The following is a 20,020-nucleotide window of genomic DNA, read 5'->3' as shown; positions in this document are numbered from 1 at the left end:
GAAATCCATCTATTACACCTTTTAAACTCAAGCCTAACAAAATGGAGAACAAGCCCAAAGAATAATGAGTTTTGAGACATAAATTGCACCCTACTTAGAAAGGATAAAGTATAGTAGTGCCTTCTTTCAGGTGCAATTTTCTATATTATACAGAGTTGAATAATACGCACACTAATATAAAAGTATGCATGCATTTTTTATTAGGCCCTAACCTGTTACTTATAATCCACTGTATTACCAAACTAATTTAATAATTTTCATATACAGAATAAGGGGACAACTAGAAATACAACAACTTGAAATATTCAGAAAGCAATTATGATATAAAAATACTTTAGATACTAATGAAGAAGCAAACTTCAATATACTATCTCCACTGGTGCAACCGTTGATTAATATAATAAAGCATCAAAATCGAACCACAAAATCTAATCAAGCCATGTAGTTAATTAATCTACATGTAATAATCTTTGAACCTCAATAAGCAAATTATTCTAACAAATCAATTGATGAATGCTTATGTGTTTGAATATTATACATGTGATAGGATGCACAAAAACTCTGAACACTATTCAAGAAGCTGAAATTTTAGTGTACATACCTTTCTTGCAACTTTTGGCAAGAATACTATCATATTTGCATATGCACATGAATTGATTATTAGTTTGATCGTATCCACAAAACCCACCAGAACCCGCACACTCAGCACATTCTCCAGCTTTCATCCAATCTAGCACAAACCCATTGTTCATAGCAGCACCAAACCCAGTTATCAAACCACCACTTTGGATCTCATGATCATTCTTTAGCACTGTCACCACAATCTGTTAGAGGAAGATAAGTAATAGTTAATTAATTATAGATATACTTCTAGGATCTTCTTAGTTAAAAAGTCACTTATGTATAAATATGGTTTTCACAATTTCTTAATCTACATGTTTCAAATTTCAAATTTAGTATGTTAGAAACCTTTTCTTGACAATACGCATGCCAGTCATAGTCATCAGTTTCATTCCCTGAAAAATACACAAAAGATTGCTTCCTCTCACTATTTTTCATGCAGCTTATAGGATCTGCCGATGAAGTGTAAGAAGAACTACAATTAAAATAGAAACTTATATTTAAATCCAAAGGGCTATAAACCAAAGGAAAAGTTTCTAGGGAAATATTGTTTTTTGCCCTTGGACATGATTGGTTCACTATATCCATGTCAACAAGGGTAATAGAATTTGTTTCATAGTTTATATCTTTCACATAATATGTGCTTGTTGGTAGCTTGAAGATGGGTTGGCCATCATTTGAGCATTCAAGGCCAAAATCCGGATAACCGCAAGCGGTGGTGGTAGTGGTTGTGGTGATGGATCGTCGCCAAAAAGGGTAACGGATTGGAACTCCGTTACCACAATCATGAGAAGGACATGATGTATCATTGGAGTTATTGGCATAACATGTCATGAGGGTGATGGAGAGTGCAAAAAGGAAGTACAAGGGTTTTAACATGAGTAGTGTATGTTGAAATAAATGTAGAACTAGTATTATGGGTAGGGATTTTGATTGTAACCATTCTTACATATATAGCTATATGTTTTTTCCCTCTATTGGTGAGGCAGTCAAAGGAAATTTCATTGCAGTTGATTGTTTAGTTTTTTATTGAATTAGTAAGATGACCAGTGGGAAAAGAATCTATCTGCTAAGTTGCTGACAGCAGGATTTATTCTAATATTGTAAGTAGTTGTAGTTATATGTAAAATTCTTTCTTTTTTTTTCCATTATGTATCAAACTCTCATTGGATTGGGATACAATGAGATACAAAAAATGGGACAATTGATCCACAGTTGAATGGCTTGGTACAATTAGAGTATTTCGTTGTTGATTCTTGTTCTTGAGAATTGGATTTTGGCAAAGTGGTTAATAGTAAGAAGGAGAATGAAGAGAGGAATAATAAGGGGATGTGTTCCTTCATTGTAACAAGTTTAAGGGGTTGAAGTTAAAGTGAATATAATATATTGGTACACAAAGTTGAATACTGATATATGAAAGAGGTTTCTGAGTTTTATTCAATGAATGATTGAAAATGCATAATATTCATTATAAGGAGCAAGAGAAAGGAAGGAGATAATGTTGTTGACTAAGAAAAGACATAAAAAAAAGTCGCCAAGGAAAGTGTTTGTAAGTTTCCTATTTCTCTATCTATGTATCTGTTTCATATGGGAAGTTAGGAATGGCAGAAAGAAAAATCATAAGTGTTACCTTATTTTTAAAACACCAAAAGAAAATTAACAAAAAAATATCTGAGTTTAAATCGTTGGTAATTTTACTCACATCTTCTTACACTAGTACTATATAACAAAAAAAATGATTTGGCTTCATTGGCAGCAAGCAATGGCCCTAACACTACTTCATTTGGCTTCATTGGCATATTCTTGATCAAACAAATCAACCAGACCAAATGATTTATAGGTGGTATCAGTTCATCCGGTTTTTTTCTTTATTGAATGAATGTGAAGAAGCCATGTATAATCCTTTATTGGCAAAATCTGTATTAGAGAGACATTAAATTTTAACTTAAATATATATTTTTTTGATTAATCACAAACTCATGGTACATGGAGTGATACAAAGTGTGGGACAACAGATGTACAAAATGTGGGTGATTTAGGTTGACGATCCACACTCCATAATTTTATTAATACAGTAAAAAATTAAGGCTAGGATTAATACAGTAATAATAATATATCCTTTTGTTTAACAACTTTTCTCACGCAAGAGTCTTATCCTAATTAGATCACATTACAGATGTTCATGTTATGCTGCAACTTACAACACATCACGCATTTTTACATGATTGCTAAACTCTATATTTACAAAGCGAAGAACTTCACTACTAACGCTCCTGAACTCTTTTTTTGCATGGAAACAGTAATTACGGGCACACCACTTACACTCATGCAATAATTTTTTCAGACTTCTTATTCTTACACATATTTGCAAGTACTATGCCTATATATATATATATAATGAGGAGGAATCCAGTTATTCCAAGAGTACTTTTTTAAATTTACTTCACATCTTAACCATCAATTTTATAGACATCTAATGGTTTAGATCTGCTCATTAATTCAAACCATTGGATTTCCATATAATTGATGGCTAGGATGGGGAGTAAATTTAAAAAACTTACTTTTGGAGTAAGTGGATCTCTCCTTATATATAATATACACGTTGAGTGAACTTTTGGTACACCAAATGCCATCTAACTATGAGGGGTGTCACATTCTTTATCTCAAACTAATCAGATATTGTCACAGAAATAAAAATAAAAATAAAGTAACATTTTTAGATTATTTGTTAAAATTTGATTGGTTTAGGATAGGAATTGAAGGCAACATTTGAGACATATGATCTAGGTGATAAGACAATCAAGCCATAACCCATAAGGAAGAATGCCATTCCCGAATTTTGGTGTGGCATAAGTTTGATTCAGTGACCAGTCGCAACATCACATTTGTGCATTGTTATTTCTTGGTACATACTGGCATTAACCACTGCAGATTTGTCACCATAATAATCATTTTGATCATATGTTAATACTGCTGTTGCATGGTTGTTTGGAATTTGCTCCACAGTTTGATTACCTATTTAGTTAAACTTCACGTCAATATCAAATTGAATTATCAACTTGTTAAATACAAAATTTGAACTTTTGGAAAATATATATAAAATGATGTACAGCAAGTTTAAAATTGAATTAACTTATTTCTATCATGGTTAATTATTTGAATATACCTTGTGTAAACAAATCAATGTTATCATTCAAAACTCTATCAACAATCTTCAAACTATGCCAACTAGCATATGCTTCTCTCACCAATTTTTCTATGTAGCTCTGCAAAAATAGATAACAAGATCCATTAAAATGATTAGAGTATTAAAATCTAGCATATATTATAATCTAGAAATTCAGTCATTTGTAGAAATATCATCACACCCTATTCATGTTGCTCATTTCTCTAGCGGTAAAAGTCTGGCCATTGATATCAGCTCTAATTAATTGGCATATTGGATTCAGAAAAATAGTGAAATGAGATCCACTGTAGATATAGATCTTGCTACCCATGTTACAGGTTCTTGCATGCTTCATTGTGATGTCCCACATTTTTTCTGACATTCCAATGCCTAAGATCTGGTTCCATGATCATACCACAATAAATAAGTAACTTTGTAGCAAATAAGAATATATATATATGTTTTTGGGTCTGATCAATAAAATGTAAGATAATGAAGTAAATACCTTTCTTAACTTATGATGATGAATAACTGATAATTTGAGAAAGTCTTGCACTGTTTTGATCCCTTCTGAGCACAGTTTTTTGTGGAAAGCTCCATCTTTCCTAATCTTTTCTAGGCGCCACACTTCATCATGAAGCATTGGTGGGTGGTGTTTTTTGTACACTTCAAATGTACAAAAACAAAAATTAATATGACATAAAATGCATATATCGTTATATAATACACAAAGAATAAATTTCTTCCAGTAGTAAACAAAAATTAGGTGCAGCTATAGACATTAACTCCAGGTCAAATTAAGATTAACATAAGAATGTGAGATTATGGCACCAGTTTAAAATATTTTCTACTTGAAACTTGCTTCTTTATTTTCTGTTGATTCCACACTAAATGATTAAATAACTTGACCTTGACCAACAATTTCATTTTCCATTCACCATAAAGGATGTTCAAACAAATCAAAAGGAAACAAAAAGATAGGATGTTTGATTGATCTGAAGGGTGAAAAATATCTATGTCCTTTCTAGTTGGAAGTATATGCAATGATATGAACTAAGGGATCCAAAACATATTTAGCCCAAAAAATTATCATAATTTTTGTATAAATAAATGAGTTGTATTAAAAAACACAGTAATCAATTTTAATATATCAAATATTTCACTTTTATTAGTCTAATGATACAAAACCTTATTAGATTCATAGAAAGATCAATATGTCAAGATTTAATTCTTGTAAGTGACTCTTGTTAAGAGGAGTAATCATACACCTAAAAATGATTAATTCCTTATACATAAAAAATATCATTGATAGTATCAAAAATAAGATGCTTACCTACAATATGATTATATATGAGATTGAGAGGACATGCATTCATATAAGTGATACAACGAAAACAATGATTCATCAACAACCAAAACGAGAAAAATTCACAGTTAATTTAAACATCTGAACTGCTAATGTAATTCTTCTTAATTACCTCGTGTATTTCTGATAAAAAAAACTAACAATTCTGATAAAAAAAATGTAAACATATGTGCACACAAATTTAAGAGCAAGAAATATCCTAAGAAGACTTGCAAAATGAGAAGAGATCCATTTATATTGATCAACTTTCTCTTACCCTCATTTTCATTTGTTGATTCTGTCTTTCATTCAAGGATATAGATTTAGTGAAGACAAAATCAACAATAAAGAAGGAAATAAATGGTGTAAACAAAAAATCTACAATATGAAGTTTTGAAAACTTACATTCTCCACGGTGATCCTTAACAACAAATGCTTCAGTCATGCCCTCACGAATCCGAACACCGTGATTCACTCCGGCAGCCACCCTCACGGCGACCCTAAACTTCCTACTCCTTATCCAACTAGAGTTATCTGTGAACTCTAAGTCCTCAATTGGTGCAATCCCATCCCTCATGGTCAAGTTCAATTCTCCAGCAAGCAATGGTCTCTTCCCATTTCTCTCCTTCACTGTGTGGTTGTTGAATTGGTCACTAGTCCAATTAGCTTCACTATTATCACTTTGGAAATCTCCATCAAGAACCACAATCTCTAGTTTGATGGGATGAGAGAGGCTTGTGATTTGGCCGTTAGTTTTGTCCACAAGAATTATATTGATGTGGTCTCCATTAGGGTCTAGTATTTTACTACCTGTGAAGATAGGGAGTGAAAGGTTTTTGTTGAAGGTGAGTTGAAGGCTTGTTGATTGATTTTCAATTGATTGGATTCTTGATGAATGAGGCCTAGTCATGGGTGGTGGTGGTGGTTGACAACATTGTCTCATGACTCTCTCCACCTCTTCACTTACCTAACAAAATGAATTGTGTAAACTTTCATGAAAAAACTAAATCAAATGAACAACTTAAGTTAATGCTAAGTTCAAGTCAAGTTGTACAAAGACGTGACTCTTATATAGGTCTGGGATGATTTGTTGTTACTATCAAATCGAGGCCTGGTATAGTTCATGTGCAAACAGCACTTACCCTTGTATATAGTAGGACAATGATCTATTGTCACGTACAAAGTAAGTGTTAAAGTTTGTTATAAACCAATCATATTATGTCATATCAATTAAAAAAATTAAATATTCATGATTTTATTAATTTTTGTTTTATTACAATTGGTTAAAGACAGACTTCGTGACATGCTTGGAAATAGCAGATCTCCATCCATATACGTTAATTAATCTTGTGGATAAGCTTAGTAGCTTCCCAGAAATATGTTATTTGTATATCAAAATAATTACACCACCTATGCTTACACTTATTCAATCCATTTAAAGGTAGAGAGGATGCGTCTTGTATTGCTAGTTTTCTTTTTCTTTTTCTTTTCTACCATTTTTTTTATCGGCAATGACTTAAGAAAATATATGCTTAAACAATGACTTACCACTCTTTTGAGCAAAGGTTCCAAGTTTGAGAGAAAGTTCTCCATGTTTTTCATCATAAGCACTTCTCCTATTACCCTATCAAGAAGAATTAAATAGATGGATGAGAAAAGTGACAATTTTGACGCATAAAATCAAAAGCAAAGTCAGGAATCAAAATGAACCCTACATATTAGAAGAAGCTATATAGTACATACGAAGCAAAAGATGGCCTTGTAGGTCTCATTCTTTTATCACTTGGCTTATCCGGGCCTTGATCAGAATCATCAAAAATCCTTTTTGCAGCCATTATTATGAACTGTTAGGGACCAGAGAGTGAAAGGGGTTTGTGTAAAGTTTATAGTACTGAGAAAGATCGATGAAGAGCACACATATATATAGAAAAATGGATGAAGTTTATAGTGCTAATCTGTGGCGTTTGCTTTGGTTTGCGGTGGTTTGGTTTATTTAGATTATGCGAAATGAAACGATTTTTTCCGAGAAGACTCCAAGCTTTGTGCATTTATTTGATTTAATTCAAACTAGATCTTGAATTTGGTTTACCAATGCTACAAACAACACGTCTTCCTTATCTTTTGCAAATTGGTGTATGGATCCAAAAGTTTGTATTATTCTAAGTTCTAAGAAGATCATTAATTGATCTTTTTCTTATATTAGGTGGACACCCCTTGTGCTTATTTTAATACATTTTTCCTTATTGAAAAAGAAGAGGGGGTTATATATAAGAGTTCTGCTATTTGAACAACTTAACTATAACAAAAAAAGGAATATGATATGTAAGATGCAGAATTAGATTACATGCATATAGTAAAATAAACATGTAAAAGGATCCGTCCGAAGGTTCATGGAATATTAGAGGAAATAGGAAAGCAATTAGGACCAACAAAGTTGTGGCTATGTAACGACTTTGACGTGAAACACACAGCAAAAGTCAACACATCTTTATCACTCTTTCCCTCTCTCTCTAAAACTCTATTTTTGGAATTCTTTTCTCAATGGAATGAGTGACATATATACAACATAATAAACACTATCATTCCATGAAGTCACGCTAAGACACATATCCCTCCACATATTTTATAATATTCACTTTTTTGTAATGTTGAAATTAAGGAGAGGGAAAAAAACAATAATAATAATATTAATAAAGTAATTAATGTTAATTTGATAATTAAAGTTTGATAATTTTGGGTTGTTTATTGATTTCTAGATTATGTTTTAGAGAAGACAAAAAGAGTAAGAGATTGAAATAATTTAATTTATTGTACTAGAAATTGTTAAATTTGGATGGTCCAGATAGGGAAATGTGAAATTGATATTTATCTTCTTAAAAAAAATATATTGAAATTAAAATTTTAAATATTAATAATTTTTCTAATCAATCACATCAAGTGACAGAAATATAACATGTTTGCCCAAATACTTAAAAACAAAACATGATACAACATTAAGCACCACATTTGTATCATATTATTCAATGTAGAAAGTGAATAGGAATGAATATAATATGTCTCATTTTTTATATTCTAATTTAATTAAAAAATGACATTTAATTAAATAGAAATATCATAAAATAATTTTTATATTATATGATGAAATGTGATTATTTGAAATATGAAAATATAAATTTTTTGGGACAAGTGATTTATGTCGTTCTAGACTTTAAAAAGAGAGTTATGTTCTAAACTTTATACTGCTCCATATACCATTTGTTTCTTATTGGTTAGAAAAATAAAACATAAATTAAATATATAATAACTTTGTATTTTCTGAACAATAAAAAACAAAGATTACATAGTAATACAAAATTTGGGACTAAGTAATAATTTTGAAGGAAATTAAAAAAATTGTACATATGTAGCATAATATAAGTAATAATCTTGAAGGAAATTATATATAGCTTATTTCATAGCAATATTGACCATTATAATTAAGATAAGATGTAAAGTTAATTCAAATCTAACATATTTATTTGTGTGTAAATGTCTACTAACAAGAGATTTCATTAATTTTGGGAATTTTATATTTTTGTAATAATCAATATATTCACTACCCTATAAGTAATGAATTAATTATTTTAAATATAGTTATCTTTTTCAATAAATATCACTCTTACAAATAAACTTATATTTGACAATATGTTATACCTTACGATCTAATGAGAGCCTTACATACATCAAACCAAATTCATATTAATTTATGAACGTCATCTTATTCTTAAGATTTTTTTTTTCATAAACGGGAATTCTTCTTATGCTATTTAATTTTCTTATTTATGTTGGTCTTCTATGAGTTGAACGCTTGGATTGGATGATTAGTAGTTTGGTCAAACTAGATGTTACTAGGAAAGATCGAAGGATGTTTTAGGGCCCACAACTAAGGTAGTGTCTCAATTTCAGAAAGCCTTTGAAAGTCATGCATGAAAACAAGAAACTCACCTGTAATTACTTGTAGCAGCAAATGAAATAGAATCTTCGTAGTGTTTGTTTGAAGAAAAATTTAAAATTTTATCAAATCGCTTAGAATCCAATATACTTTGGACTTATTTGAGAAATGTTTGAAGTTTGAACAATTAAATCAATGTAACGTACTCTTGCTGCCATCCAGGCCATGGCACATACATCTTTTGAACATCTTGCTTTTTCCCTTGAAAAATACATGGAAAATTTATGTTATATCTTCATAAAATATGAAGGATAATATACAAGTTAAGATTAAAAGTTAATTAATTGATAAATGATCACTTAATAAAATTAAAAAGTTGCGTATATTTATATTTTAATTTTAGAGGGTAAAATCTATGTACCGATAGTGTAAAGATTTATACACATGCACTTATTTTGAATTACTTTTTTTGAAATATCAACAATAATTAAATATCAATGTTAAATAATACAATGACAATGCATAAAATTTATACACTGTGAATGCATATATCTTTTCTCTTAATTTTAATTATTAGGATCCAATTTTCATTATTAATTTGGGTATTTAGATGAAGAAAAATATCACTCATACTCTTATATAAGTTGACATTTCTCATTCCTAATCAAATAATCACTTACTCAACCCATGTGAGGATAATAGTTTTTGTTTTCTATCTCAATGAAAACTTTTCACTACATTGAATTTATCTTCAATAATCTTTATTTTTATCATTTTATTTTCAGTTGTATTTATTATGTTGTTATCCCTAACTGTTTACCTGTATGGTTAACTAGTGACTCATACTATATATAAACAAAAAATGCAGATAGGGGTGAAGGGCCAAATCTTTTGCCCCAAAATTTATTACATATAAAATAAAGTATGACATTAAACAAATCAATTGAATTGCATTATATTTGAAGCAAAACTCAGCAATCTATCCAAAGCATCAGAAGTGAACTTTCTTGCAAACAAATAACAAATATTTGTGGTATGTCCATTATACTCACATGTCCTTCTACTCCTTATATGTTTTAAAAAATCAGATGTAACATCTTTTCCATTATATCTTGATGGTTGAGGTCCACCCTTTGACCAATCAACCCATGTCATAGTCCTCTTTGAGTTCCTCTTCCAAAACTTGATATTAACCAATGTTGGTATGTAGTGTTCATCACTATAGCATTTACCATTGCAATACTTCTTGAACACAGGGAAATATAGCTTATCGGAGACGATTTCGACTGCGAGTTCACGATCAATTTGGAACCACTGGGAGCCCTTTCTCCATTGGGAAAGGCGAACTAGTGGCTTCATTTTAGGGTTGTATCTACCACGCCCTACTTTATCAGGCATATCATACGCTTCTATAAAGTTCTTGGTTGAGTTGATAAGATAAGTGTAGATTGTGGAGAAATTAAACAAAGGAATGCATGACTCTGAAAGCAAAACAAAACGTTGATTGGAGAAATGAAGAAGTGCATTCGCAAGTAGACATCTTTCTGCCTTTACCATGTTATTCTCTCCCCACTTTACCTCCTACAATTAACAATAAAAAGTCAAATCAAGAATTATTAAAAGTGGAGTATCCCTATAAGTAAAAATCACTTATACACACTCTCAGTTAGTCCTTGATCTTATGTAATTTCAGTCATTTACATTATCGGGTGAAAATAAGAACAATGGCTAAAGTTACAGACCATGAAGATAGCGCTTGAAATAAGGGAGCTGATTTAAGAAGATTCATAATGATGGGTACAACTATCATTATATTTGTGGAAAGTTAATCCATTACTACAAAAGTTATTAGTTCTGGTTCATGCAGACAGGTATTTTTTCTATTCTTTTTAATAAAAATGTAATATATTGTGGAAGGATTAAGGTGCATTGGAGCAAATTATTTTATATCAGGAGTATATACTTAGATCCCTGAAATTATTAGGTGCGCAAGTAATTTTCTACAATTAAAGTGAGAGATAGAGAAGAATGTGATATTTCAATACATAACATCAAAAATTAAAATAGCCTTTTAAAATGATTGAGCTGTGATGTATACAAGAGTACCATTAAATGTTTTATTTTAGGAAAAAGGAATTGTAAGTATTTTTTATGTTTTATACTATTATTAAGCATAAAAAACAATAGGGATTAATGTTAAAAACATTGGTAGAACACTAAAACTAAAGAGATCAGGAGTGGGATAAATATTTTATAAGAAATGTTAATCAGTATGTGGGAAGAAAAAAAAAGATAATTTTATATTAGAAAATAATGTATTTAATATATATAAATCAAAGAAAATTTAAATGAAATTGTAAATTCATATTTATTTAGTATAGAATATAAAAGAATTCGATAGATTATTTACGCAAAATCGCTAGGCAAAATTATTTTATTCCATTTAGAATTTTTGACTAATTCTATATTACAACCCAAAAAAATTATACTTTCCATTTTGATGCCTGGGAAATGAATCGATCAGAAGTCTTAAATTTAATGGAGATCCTGGAATCCCAAATGGTAAATGAAAGTAGAAAGTAAAAAAAGGTGACAAAATCAAAACAATTTTTTTCTAAATGCTCTACAATTATCACATATTTTATAGCAATTATAATTAATCAATTTAATTATTTCCATATTTTCTTACACAATATAAAGAATGAAAATGGACATTGCAAAAAAGAATTGTGACAATGGTAATTTAGTGGAAATTAATTTCCTCGAGAAGCAAGTCAATGATTTTGCAAATTTTAATTTGATTATAACTGTGATTTTGGAGAAATTTATTTAAGATATGGTGGAAGCAATTAAGTTTACAATAAGTCTGTAGTTGTAGTTATGAGAAGTCAATAATATTCAAGACTACCTCCTAACATGTGTCACTTTTACCTAGTTTAATATTTTGGGATTAATGGATCTTACACCACCTTCATTCATAATGCATATAAAAGTGTAGGGAGAACTAATGTTATAGCTAGCTTTAGATGAATAAAATATTGTATGGATATGTAGGTTACAATATTCATCTCTCCATATTATATGCATTACGAATGAAGGCGATATGATCAATGAAGTATGAATCATTCTAGGTTGAGAAAAGTGATTTATTTTTGTTCTAACATAATTGAACTCATCGGAAAACAGTATAACTCTGATTAGAACACTTTTCTATAATTACATAGATATTACTTTTACAGGAAAAGCAAAAACAGACGGAACAGAGAGAATAGAGAGAAATGTTGAGCTCTGCTAGGGTTTAAATACCCAATCTTCAATTGTTTTTCTATGGCCGCAATGCAAGCGTTTATCCCGTGGAATTTCTTGGGAGATGCAATTCCAGCTTCTCCAGCGGTGGTGGTTCCTCCCACAGCTATTTCCTCCCCCTCAACAAAAACTTTCGCACAAATCTTAAAAAATCTGTCCGATTTTTCCTCATCTCAGCTTCCAAAGCCGTGTATTAAAGGGGACTGTATAGCAATTAAAATCCCCGAATCGGATTATCAAGCTGGTTTGCAAAGATGCAAGAGTCATCTTCATGGTAGAATCATTTTGTCTAAAGGAGACAACCCGCTGAAATTTGCAGAATTGAAAGAGAAACTTGCAACACTATGGAGCATGATTGGGAAATGGTCAATGGTATCTCTAGGTAAGGGTTATTACGAATTTGTTTTTTCTCCCATTGAAGACTTGCGAAGTTTTTGTTTGGTTGGATCTTGGAGTTTAAAACCGGGTTTTCTAAGGTTGTTTTTATGGACACCCGACTTAAATCCCAACTTACAGAAATTATCTCATACTCAATGTTGGGTAAAGATTCATAATCTCCCCCACGAGCATTGGTGCCCAAGGATTATCTTCTCCATAGCAGGGGGAATTGGTACTCCTATTTCTTTGGACGATGCTACGTCAAATAGAACTTTTGGACACTTTGCCAAAGTATTGGTGGAACTGAACCTGAAGGATAACCTACTTGACCAAATTCTTGTGGAAAGGGAGGGTTATATGTTTTTCGTGAATATTGATTATGAAAATTTGCCTATCCTTTGCCAATGTTACCAAGCAATAGGACATTCGGTAGCTCAGTGTAGAAAATCCAAGCAGAAGGGGGTTAAGGAAGTGTCGAATAAGCACTTTAGTAAAAAACAAACAAGGAGGGAGACTAATCCATCAATGGTGGAGCCTCAGGGCAATAAGCCTGTTCCTAGATAACCAAATTTGGTCATGAACCTTGAATTAGATAATTTAGGTGATTTGAACATTGATCATCTGGAAAAACTGGTCATGTCCCCTGAGGCAAAGGGATTGTCCAATGCAAATTGTCAAGAAGTGGGCACTCCTCATTCCAGGCAAAGAACCGAAGTTGATTTGGTAGAATCAGATAATTCAGTTGATGATAATTTTGTGGTTCAAGAAACAACAGAATTGGATAATTCAATGGTAGCCAAGGGAATGAGAATAGTTGGAAGACTATGGGCCAATGATCAAGAATTGGATGAGGTTGAGGAGGAGGAATTTACTGAAGTTCTTAGTAAATCTCAGAAGAAAAAGTTGAAGTTAAAAAGGAACTCAGGAAGAATTCACTATACCTGTATGGGTGGTTACATGAATAATGCTCAATGAAAATCCTCTTCTGGAATTGTAGAGGGCTAGGAAATAATAAAACGAGGTTAGTTATCAAAAACCTCTGTTTGTCTAATAAGCCTAACATCCTTTTTTTGGCTGAGCCTATGGTTCTTCTTGAGACTATTGATAGCAGGTTTTGGGAGGATTTAAGGTTAAAAAATTTTGTTGTCAATAATAGAGGAAGTAGGTTCCCTTCCATTTGGGTTTTCTATAGACATGATCTTTATCCTAGGATTTTGGTGAACTCTGATCAACACATTGTTGTGGTGGTGGATGTGGATAGCAAAAGTTTGTTTATTAGTGCAGTGTATGCTCATACCCTCTATTTGCATAGAAGGTCTCTGTGGAAGGAAATCATGAAAGTGATGAGAGACAACCCTGGTCCATGGTGCTGCTTAGGTGACTTCAATGTGGTGCTTGGAGCCCATGAATGTCGTGGCTCCATGTCGCCTGCTACACTTCCTATGGAGGAATTCAGGATTTTCTCTGATATGGCTGATTTAATCCACCTTCCAACCACTAGTCCCTACTTCTCTTGGTCGAATAGGAGAAGGGGTTCAGCTCTCACGGAGAAGAGACTTGATAGAACTACTTGTAATAATGCTTGGCTTGATATGTGGAACCAGGTGGCCTGCTGCACCCTTACTAGGCTTGCTTCCGACCATCATCCTATCTTGCTCCACTCCTCTTGTGATTCTCAACTCAAAGTGGTCCCTTTTAGGTTTCACAAAATGTGGATTCTCAATATGGACTGTAGAAGACTTGTTTCTCAAGTTTGGAGGTCTTCAGTTGTGGGGTGTCCTAGGTTTATTCTGGCTCAGAAGTTAAGAATCCTGAAAATTGAGTTAAAAGCTTGGAACATCTCTGTTTTTGGTAACATCCACCAATCAGTTAAGAATGCTAAAAATAAAGTGGATGATATTCAAAACCAATTAAATGATGATGGTATCAATCAATCTTTACTGGATCAAGAAGTTTTGGCTCGGTCCGACCTGCTTCATGCTCTTGATATGGAAGAAGTTTTTTGGAAAGAAAAAGCCAGAATTAGTTGGCATTCTCAGGGTGATATGAACACTGCTTTCTTTCACAGAATTACTAAAATCAGACAGTCTACTAAAACTATCTCTATACTAAGGGTGGGAGACTCCATTTTATCTAATCAAGAGGAGATAGCTACTCATATCTTGGATTATTACACAGAGGTATTTTCTTCCTCTAATATCACCTCTCATAATTCTTTAATTCAGAATGTTATCCCCCACATGGTTTCTGAGGTGGATAATCTTAAGTTAACTACTACTCCTGATAACGATGAGATTAAAGCTGCAGTGTTTAGTATGAATGGGAATGGAGCTCCTAGACCTGATGGGTATGGTGGGTGTTTTTACTAGGAATTTTGGGATATTATTCACTTGGATGTTTACACTATTAGGCAATTTTTTCAACAGGGTTAGCTTATGCCTAACTTGAATTCTAACTCAATCATTCTCATTCCCAAGGTTATAGGTGCTGATAAAATTGAGGATTTTAGACCTATTGCCTTAGCTAACTTCCAATTTAAAATCATCTCAAAGGTTTTAGCTGATAGACTTGCTGATACTGCCCCTAAGCTCATCTCGAAACATCAAAGAGGGTTCATAAAGGACAGAAAAATTCATGACTGCATCTGTATTGCCTCTGAGGCCATCAACATGCTTGATCATATGACCTTCAGAGGAAATTTAGCAATCAAGTTGGATATCAAGAAAGCTTTTGATACATTGGATTGGGCTTTCTTGCAAGACACTCTTCAAGCCTTTGGTTTTGGTCTCAGGTTCATATCCTTCATTTCTGCTATATTGCACTCTGCAAGGTTATCTATTAATGTGAATGGGAGGAACGTGGGCTTCTTCAGTTGTACAAGAGGGGTGAGACAAGGTGATCCCCTCTCTCCTTTGCTTTTCTGTCTTGCAGATGAGGTTTTAAGCAGAGGAATACAAAAACTGGTGAATGAGCATAAAATTAGTACCATAACTGGGCCTTATGGTCTTGCTACTCCTAGTCACGCTCTGCATGCAGATGATGTCCTAATCTTTTGCAAAGGTATAAAAAAAGAGCTTCAATGCCTCAAAGGTCTCATCGTGGATTATGCCCAAGTTTCAGGCCAGAATATCAACATTAACAAATGCAAGTTCTACACTGGTGATGCTTCACCGAGGAAAATTGTTGTTCTTTCTTCTTACTTAGGCTTCTCTATGGGGAGTTTTCCTTTTAATTACCTTGGAGTCCCTATCTTTAAAGGTAAGCCTAAGTCGGTTCATCTTCAACCAATTGCTGACAAAATCCTAACAAAGTTGGGCACTTGGAAGGGTAAGCTTCTTTCCATCATGGGTAGAGTTGAACTAGTGAGATCCATCATTCAGAGTATGCTCATGTTTAGTTTTCAAATTTATAAATGGCCTTCTCAATTGCTAAGCAAGGTGGACAGAAGCATCAGGAATTTCATCTGGTCGGGGGATATAGGGGTGAGGAAATTGGTCATTGTGGCTTGAAAAATGGTTTGCGCCCCCTGTAGGAAGGTGGGTTAGGCCTGAGATCAATCAAGCTTATTAATAAAGCTGCTATACTCAAGTTGGCTTGGGAAATGAGAAGCTCAAAGCAGGATTGGGCCTTTTTCTTCAGGAAAAAGTATGGCCGCCATTCCCCTCCTTCACCTTGATATTTCAAGTCTTCCATATGGCCTAGCATCAAAGAGAATTGGGTTCTGTCCAATTCGAACTCTGTGTGGTTAACTGGTGATGGTAATCAAGTGAAATTTTGGAAGGATAGTTGGATCGGTGACCCCCTGGTGTATACTTTAAACATTCCTCAGCATGTGCATGAGTCTCTTACATCTAATGTGGTTGATTTTATCTCGGGTGCCAGATGGAGGATCCCAATTGTGCTAGCTAGGAAGGCCTCGGAGATTGCTAGCAAAATTGCTAGGTACATCAGAGCTGGGGGGGGATGACAAATTGATTTGGCAGCATGCAAATGATGGTGTGTTGACACTTAAGACTGCTTTCAAGGGCTTCTCTAGTCCTAGTCAAAAGCTGTTTTGGTGCAAGCAAATTTGGAATAGGAGCATTCCTCCTTCAAAGTCTTTCATTACTTGGTGGATTATGCACCACAAAATGCCCACTGATGATAACCTCCAAAGTAGAGGTTGTATGCTAGCCTTAATTTGCAGCCTCTGTTATTGCGACTCGGAAGATGCTGAGCATTTATTTCTGTCGTGTAAATTTGCTCAGGACATTTGGGACTGGATCAAGGCAACCTTTTCAATTAATCTGAATACTACTTCTATTGCTTCTATCTTGAGCAGTTGTAAAGGCATCTTCAACAACCAAGTCAATGATGTTCTTTTGGCTTGCGTGATTAATGCCATTAGCTTCATCTGGTACTGTAGGAATCAAAAAAGATTTGAGGATAGGAGAATCTATGCTCTTCATGTTTTCAGCAGAATCAAAGCTGAAACAAATCTGGCTGGGAAAATTTCTTCCGTTGCAGCTGCATCAACCAACATAAAGGAGCTAATTGTCCTTAATCATTTTCACTTGTTAGTTAATCTTTCTAAGGCTCCTAAAATAATTGAAGTCATTTGGGAAAAACCGAAATATGGTTGGATAAAAGTCAACACAGATGGTGTTGCTCACGGGTCTCCTGGTATGCCAGAGGGGTTGGTCTATTTAGAGACTCTTTTGGGAGTTCCTTCAGTTGTTTTTCTTCCTACTTGGGCATCCAAAATGCTATTTATGCGGAGTTGCATTTTGCAATAAAGGCAGTAAATATTGCTTTTATCAGAGGTTGGAGAAATCTTTGGCTTGAGTGTGACTCAAGCATGACAGTTGACATTTTCAACAACAAAACTCTTCCTCCTTGGCAGTTATCTAATGTTTGGGACAGATGCAAAAAACAGTTACTAGGGATGAATTTTCAAATTTCCCATATATATAGAGAGGGTAACACTTGTACAGATAAGTTAGCTACTTATGACATTCTGACTGAAACTAATTGTACTTGGAATTTGGCTCCAATTTTCATTCATCGGGATTTAATTAGGCTTACCTAATTATCGCTTTATCAACTTGTAACTCTTTCTTTCTCTGCTGTACTGTACTGGTTTATTATGAAATGAATGGTGTTGTTGTTGTTGTTTTAAAAAAAAGTATAACTCTAATTAACTTAAAGAAATGACAAGAAGAAACAATTAATAAAAGTGCATTTCAATAATCATATATTCAATGAAAAAATTGCCATATAAATGTATACTAACCTTGCTGGGGATTCTGCGGCCATGGAACACAGAACTTGGAAGCACTGTTCCACTGAAAGAAGGTAGGGAATGGACATAAATAGAATACAGCCCTTTATTTCCCTTGAAGAATCTCTCCCATAGAGGAGCCGAAAGCAAAGGCCCTTTTGTTAAAAACATAAATGCCACTTTTGGTGTGTGATTGAATGGTGGATGATTAATCTTTGGAACCATAGAAGCCCTCCATAGCAATTCCTCCTCACTCATATCATGCATGGCCCTTGGAGGCTTCAAGAAATCACTCAATCCTTTTCTAGATTTGGAGTTTGTGATGACCCTTTTATGATTGGTCATTGATGAAATATTTGATGTTGAATCATTAATAGTGGTTGAGATTATTTGAGGATATGGTAACAAAGGTGGTGAAAATTTTGAGTTGGGTCCATAAGATGGGAGTAAAATTCGTTGGATTTGGAAGTTGATTGATAAGGTTTCGTAAAGATAAAAAGTGAGTGGAATACCAATGACAAAACCAAAACCAAAGACTAGAACATGAGTGAAGAAGTTGATGAGATAACGTTGGCGAAAACTGAATAGTTTCATATATGATGGTGTAATGAAACGTAAATGCTCCTTATTCTTCATAGTGGTATAATTATGACAAAGAATGAGATTAGAAGAGTGGGAATAGAAGGATGAAAAATTGATGTACTTAGTCTCTATTGAAAATTTTGTGTTATTATTATAGAGAGAGTATCAAGATGTATACACAACACTCAAAGAGACGGTACTTGAATTCATCACAAAACAATACCAATATTATGTATTTTTATACATCAGCTAGGACTAAAAATTATATTTGTTTGGAAGTTTAATGGTTATGAACCGTGACATTTGAATATTGAAAGACTGAAAATTCATAAATAAAATAAATGATTTCCTTATTATATGATGAATAAAATGAGTTGTTATGTTGTGCCCAAAAAATGAGTTGTTATGGAACATGCATATTATAGTTTGTTTGAAAGTTTAATGGTTACGAACCGTGTCATTTGAATTTGAAAGACTGAAAATCCATAAATAAAATAAATGATTTCCTTATGTTGAATAAAATGAGTTGTTATGTTGTACCCAAAAAATGAGTTATTGTGGAACATGCATTAAGTTAGTCGCTAAGCTGGTAAAGCAAATAATTTAATACTTTTACCTAGGTTCTTTGATATGAATTGGGTTTTTAAAAAATTGCCTTATACAAATCATGATGATAAATAAGAATTATGAAACGATTTTTTACAAAATGGTCTTACAGAAAGACGTGATAATCAAATATGACTATAAAATTGAATTTTAAAAAATTGGTGTTTTATAAGTTGTGATGGATCAATATAATTTTACAACTTTTGAAGAAAAATAACAAATAATTTTGCAGTTTAGAATTTGTAATCGTTTAACACAACTTCCTAACTAAAAATTCGCGAATCGAATTTTCTAAACTAATTTCTGGGTGGCTGACTTATTTTTTTTTTTTAAAGGCATTATTTCAATATATATTTTCCAAAAAAATATTACCTCTAATCTTATGTATGAGTCTATTTTCAATAATTTCACGTGAATTAAGGAAAGTGATGAATAATATTACTATTAAATGTGTCAAGATTTACTTCCAAAATTATCATTAAAGAGACTAATTCATCTCCATTATGCTTATTAATTAGTGGTTTCATGTTTTATGTTGAAATATATTTTGATATTAGATTAATAGTTAGTTTAAACAGGTGTAAAATAGTTTAATTAATTAGTTAGAAGTTAGGTATATTTAATTTTATGGTATTTCATTAGTTAATTTAGTTTCTTTGTTATTCTAATGAAATCCACTTTCTTTTGTTGTTCTTTAACTTCTAATATTTTAATAATTAATATACATAAAAGTTAAAAACAATTTTATATAAAGATTAATACTATAACCTCAAAAGTCTCTTATAAAAATAAGAAGAAGTAGTAATATCGGATTATTCTTCTCTT

At 32.6% G+C, this 20,020-nt stretch overlaps 3 protein-coding genes across 3 annotated transcripts; all 3 read right to left on the bottom strand.

Moving 5' to 3' along the window:
* LOC109358210 (LEAF RUST 10 DISEASE-RESISTANCE LOCUS RECEPTOR-LIKE PROTEIN KINASE-like 1.2) lies at positions 162–1,522 on the bottom strand. Its single transcript, XM_019602311.1, has 2 exons — positions 970–1,522; positions 162–824 (listed from the first exon to the last, which is right to left on the bottom strand). The coding sequence occupies exons 1-2, from the start codon at positions 1,498–1,500 to the stop codon at positions 573–575; spliced, it is 783 nt and encodes a 260-aa protein (XP_019457856.1). The 5' UTR covers positions 1,501–1,522; the 3' UTR covers positions 162–572.
* Positions 3,382–6,092, bottom strand: LOC109358155 (protein SAR DEFICIENT 1-like). The gene is made up of 5 exons (XM_019602229.1): positions 5,538–6,092; positions 4,293–4,453; positions 3,990–4,184; positions 3,788–3,887; positions 3,382–3,636 (listed from the first exon to the last, which is right to left on the bottom strand). The coding sequence occupies exons 1-5, from the start codon at positions 6,073–6,075 to the stop codon at positions 3,482–3,484; spliced, it is 1,149 nt and encodes a 382-aa protein (XP_019457774.1). The 5' UTR covers positions 6,076–6,092; the 3' UTR covers positions 3,382–3,481.
* LOC109357921 lies at positions 10,003–18,643 on the bottom strand. The gene is made up of 3 exons (XM_019601976.1): positions 18,414–18,643; positions 18,020–18,335; positions 10,003–10,644 (listed from the first exon to the last, which is right to left on the bottom strand). Exons 1-3 carry the CDS (start codon positions 18,641–18,643, stop codon positions 10,003–10,005), a joined length of 1,188 nt encoding a protein of 395 aa, XP_019457521.1.

This window comes from Lupinus angustifolius, chromosome LG10, assembly GCF_001865875.1.
Source record: "Lupinus angustifolius cultivar Tanjil chromosome LG10, LupAngTanjil_v1.0, whole genome shotgun sequence".
In the NCBI taxonomy this organism is placed as follows: Eukaryota; Viridiplantae; Streptophyta; class Magnoliopsida; order Fabales; family Fabaceae; genus Lupinus; species Lupinus angustifolius.
The sequence above is the reverse complement of the archived record's forward strand: the minus strand, read 5'-3'. Positions and strand labels throughout refer to the sequence as shown.

Coding starts and splice junctions, on each gene's coding strand:
- LOC109358210 (XM_019602311.1), bottom strand. CDS start 1,500: ATGTTAAAACCCTTGTACTTCCTTTTTGCACTCTCCATCACCCTCATG. Junction 825..969: donor ATGCGTATTGTCAAGAAAAG/GTTTCTAACATA, acceptor TTCCTCTAACAG/ATTGTGGTGACAGTGCTAAA.
- LOC109358155 (XM_019602229.1), bottom strand. CDS start 6,075: ATGAGACAATGTTGTCAACCACCACCACCACCCATGACTAGGCCTCAT. Junction 4,454..5,537: donor TAAGGATCACCGTGGAGAAT/GTAAGTTTTCAA, acceptor GTACATTTGAAG/TGTACAAAAAACACCACCCA. Junction 3,888..3,989: donor AAATGAGCAACATGAATAGG/GTGTGATGATAT, acceptor CTATTTTTGCAG/AGCTACATAGAAAAATTGGT.
- LOC109357921 (XM_019601976.1), bottom strand. CDS start 18,643: ATGAAGAATAAGGAGCATTTACGTTTCATTACACCATCATATATGAAA. Junction 18,336..18,413: donor TCAAAATTTTCACCACCTTT/GTTACCATATCC, acceptor CAATCATAAAAG/GGTCATCACAAACTCCAAAT. Junction 10,645..18,019: donor GCCGCAGAATCCCCAGCAAG/GTTAGTATACAT, acceptor TGTTAATTGTAG/GAGGTAAAGTGGGGAGAGAA.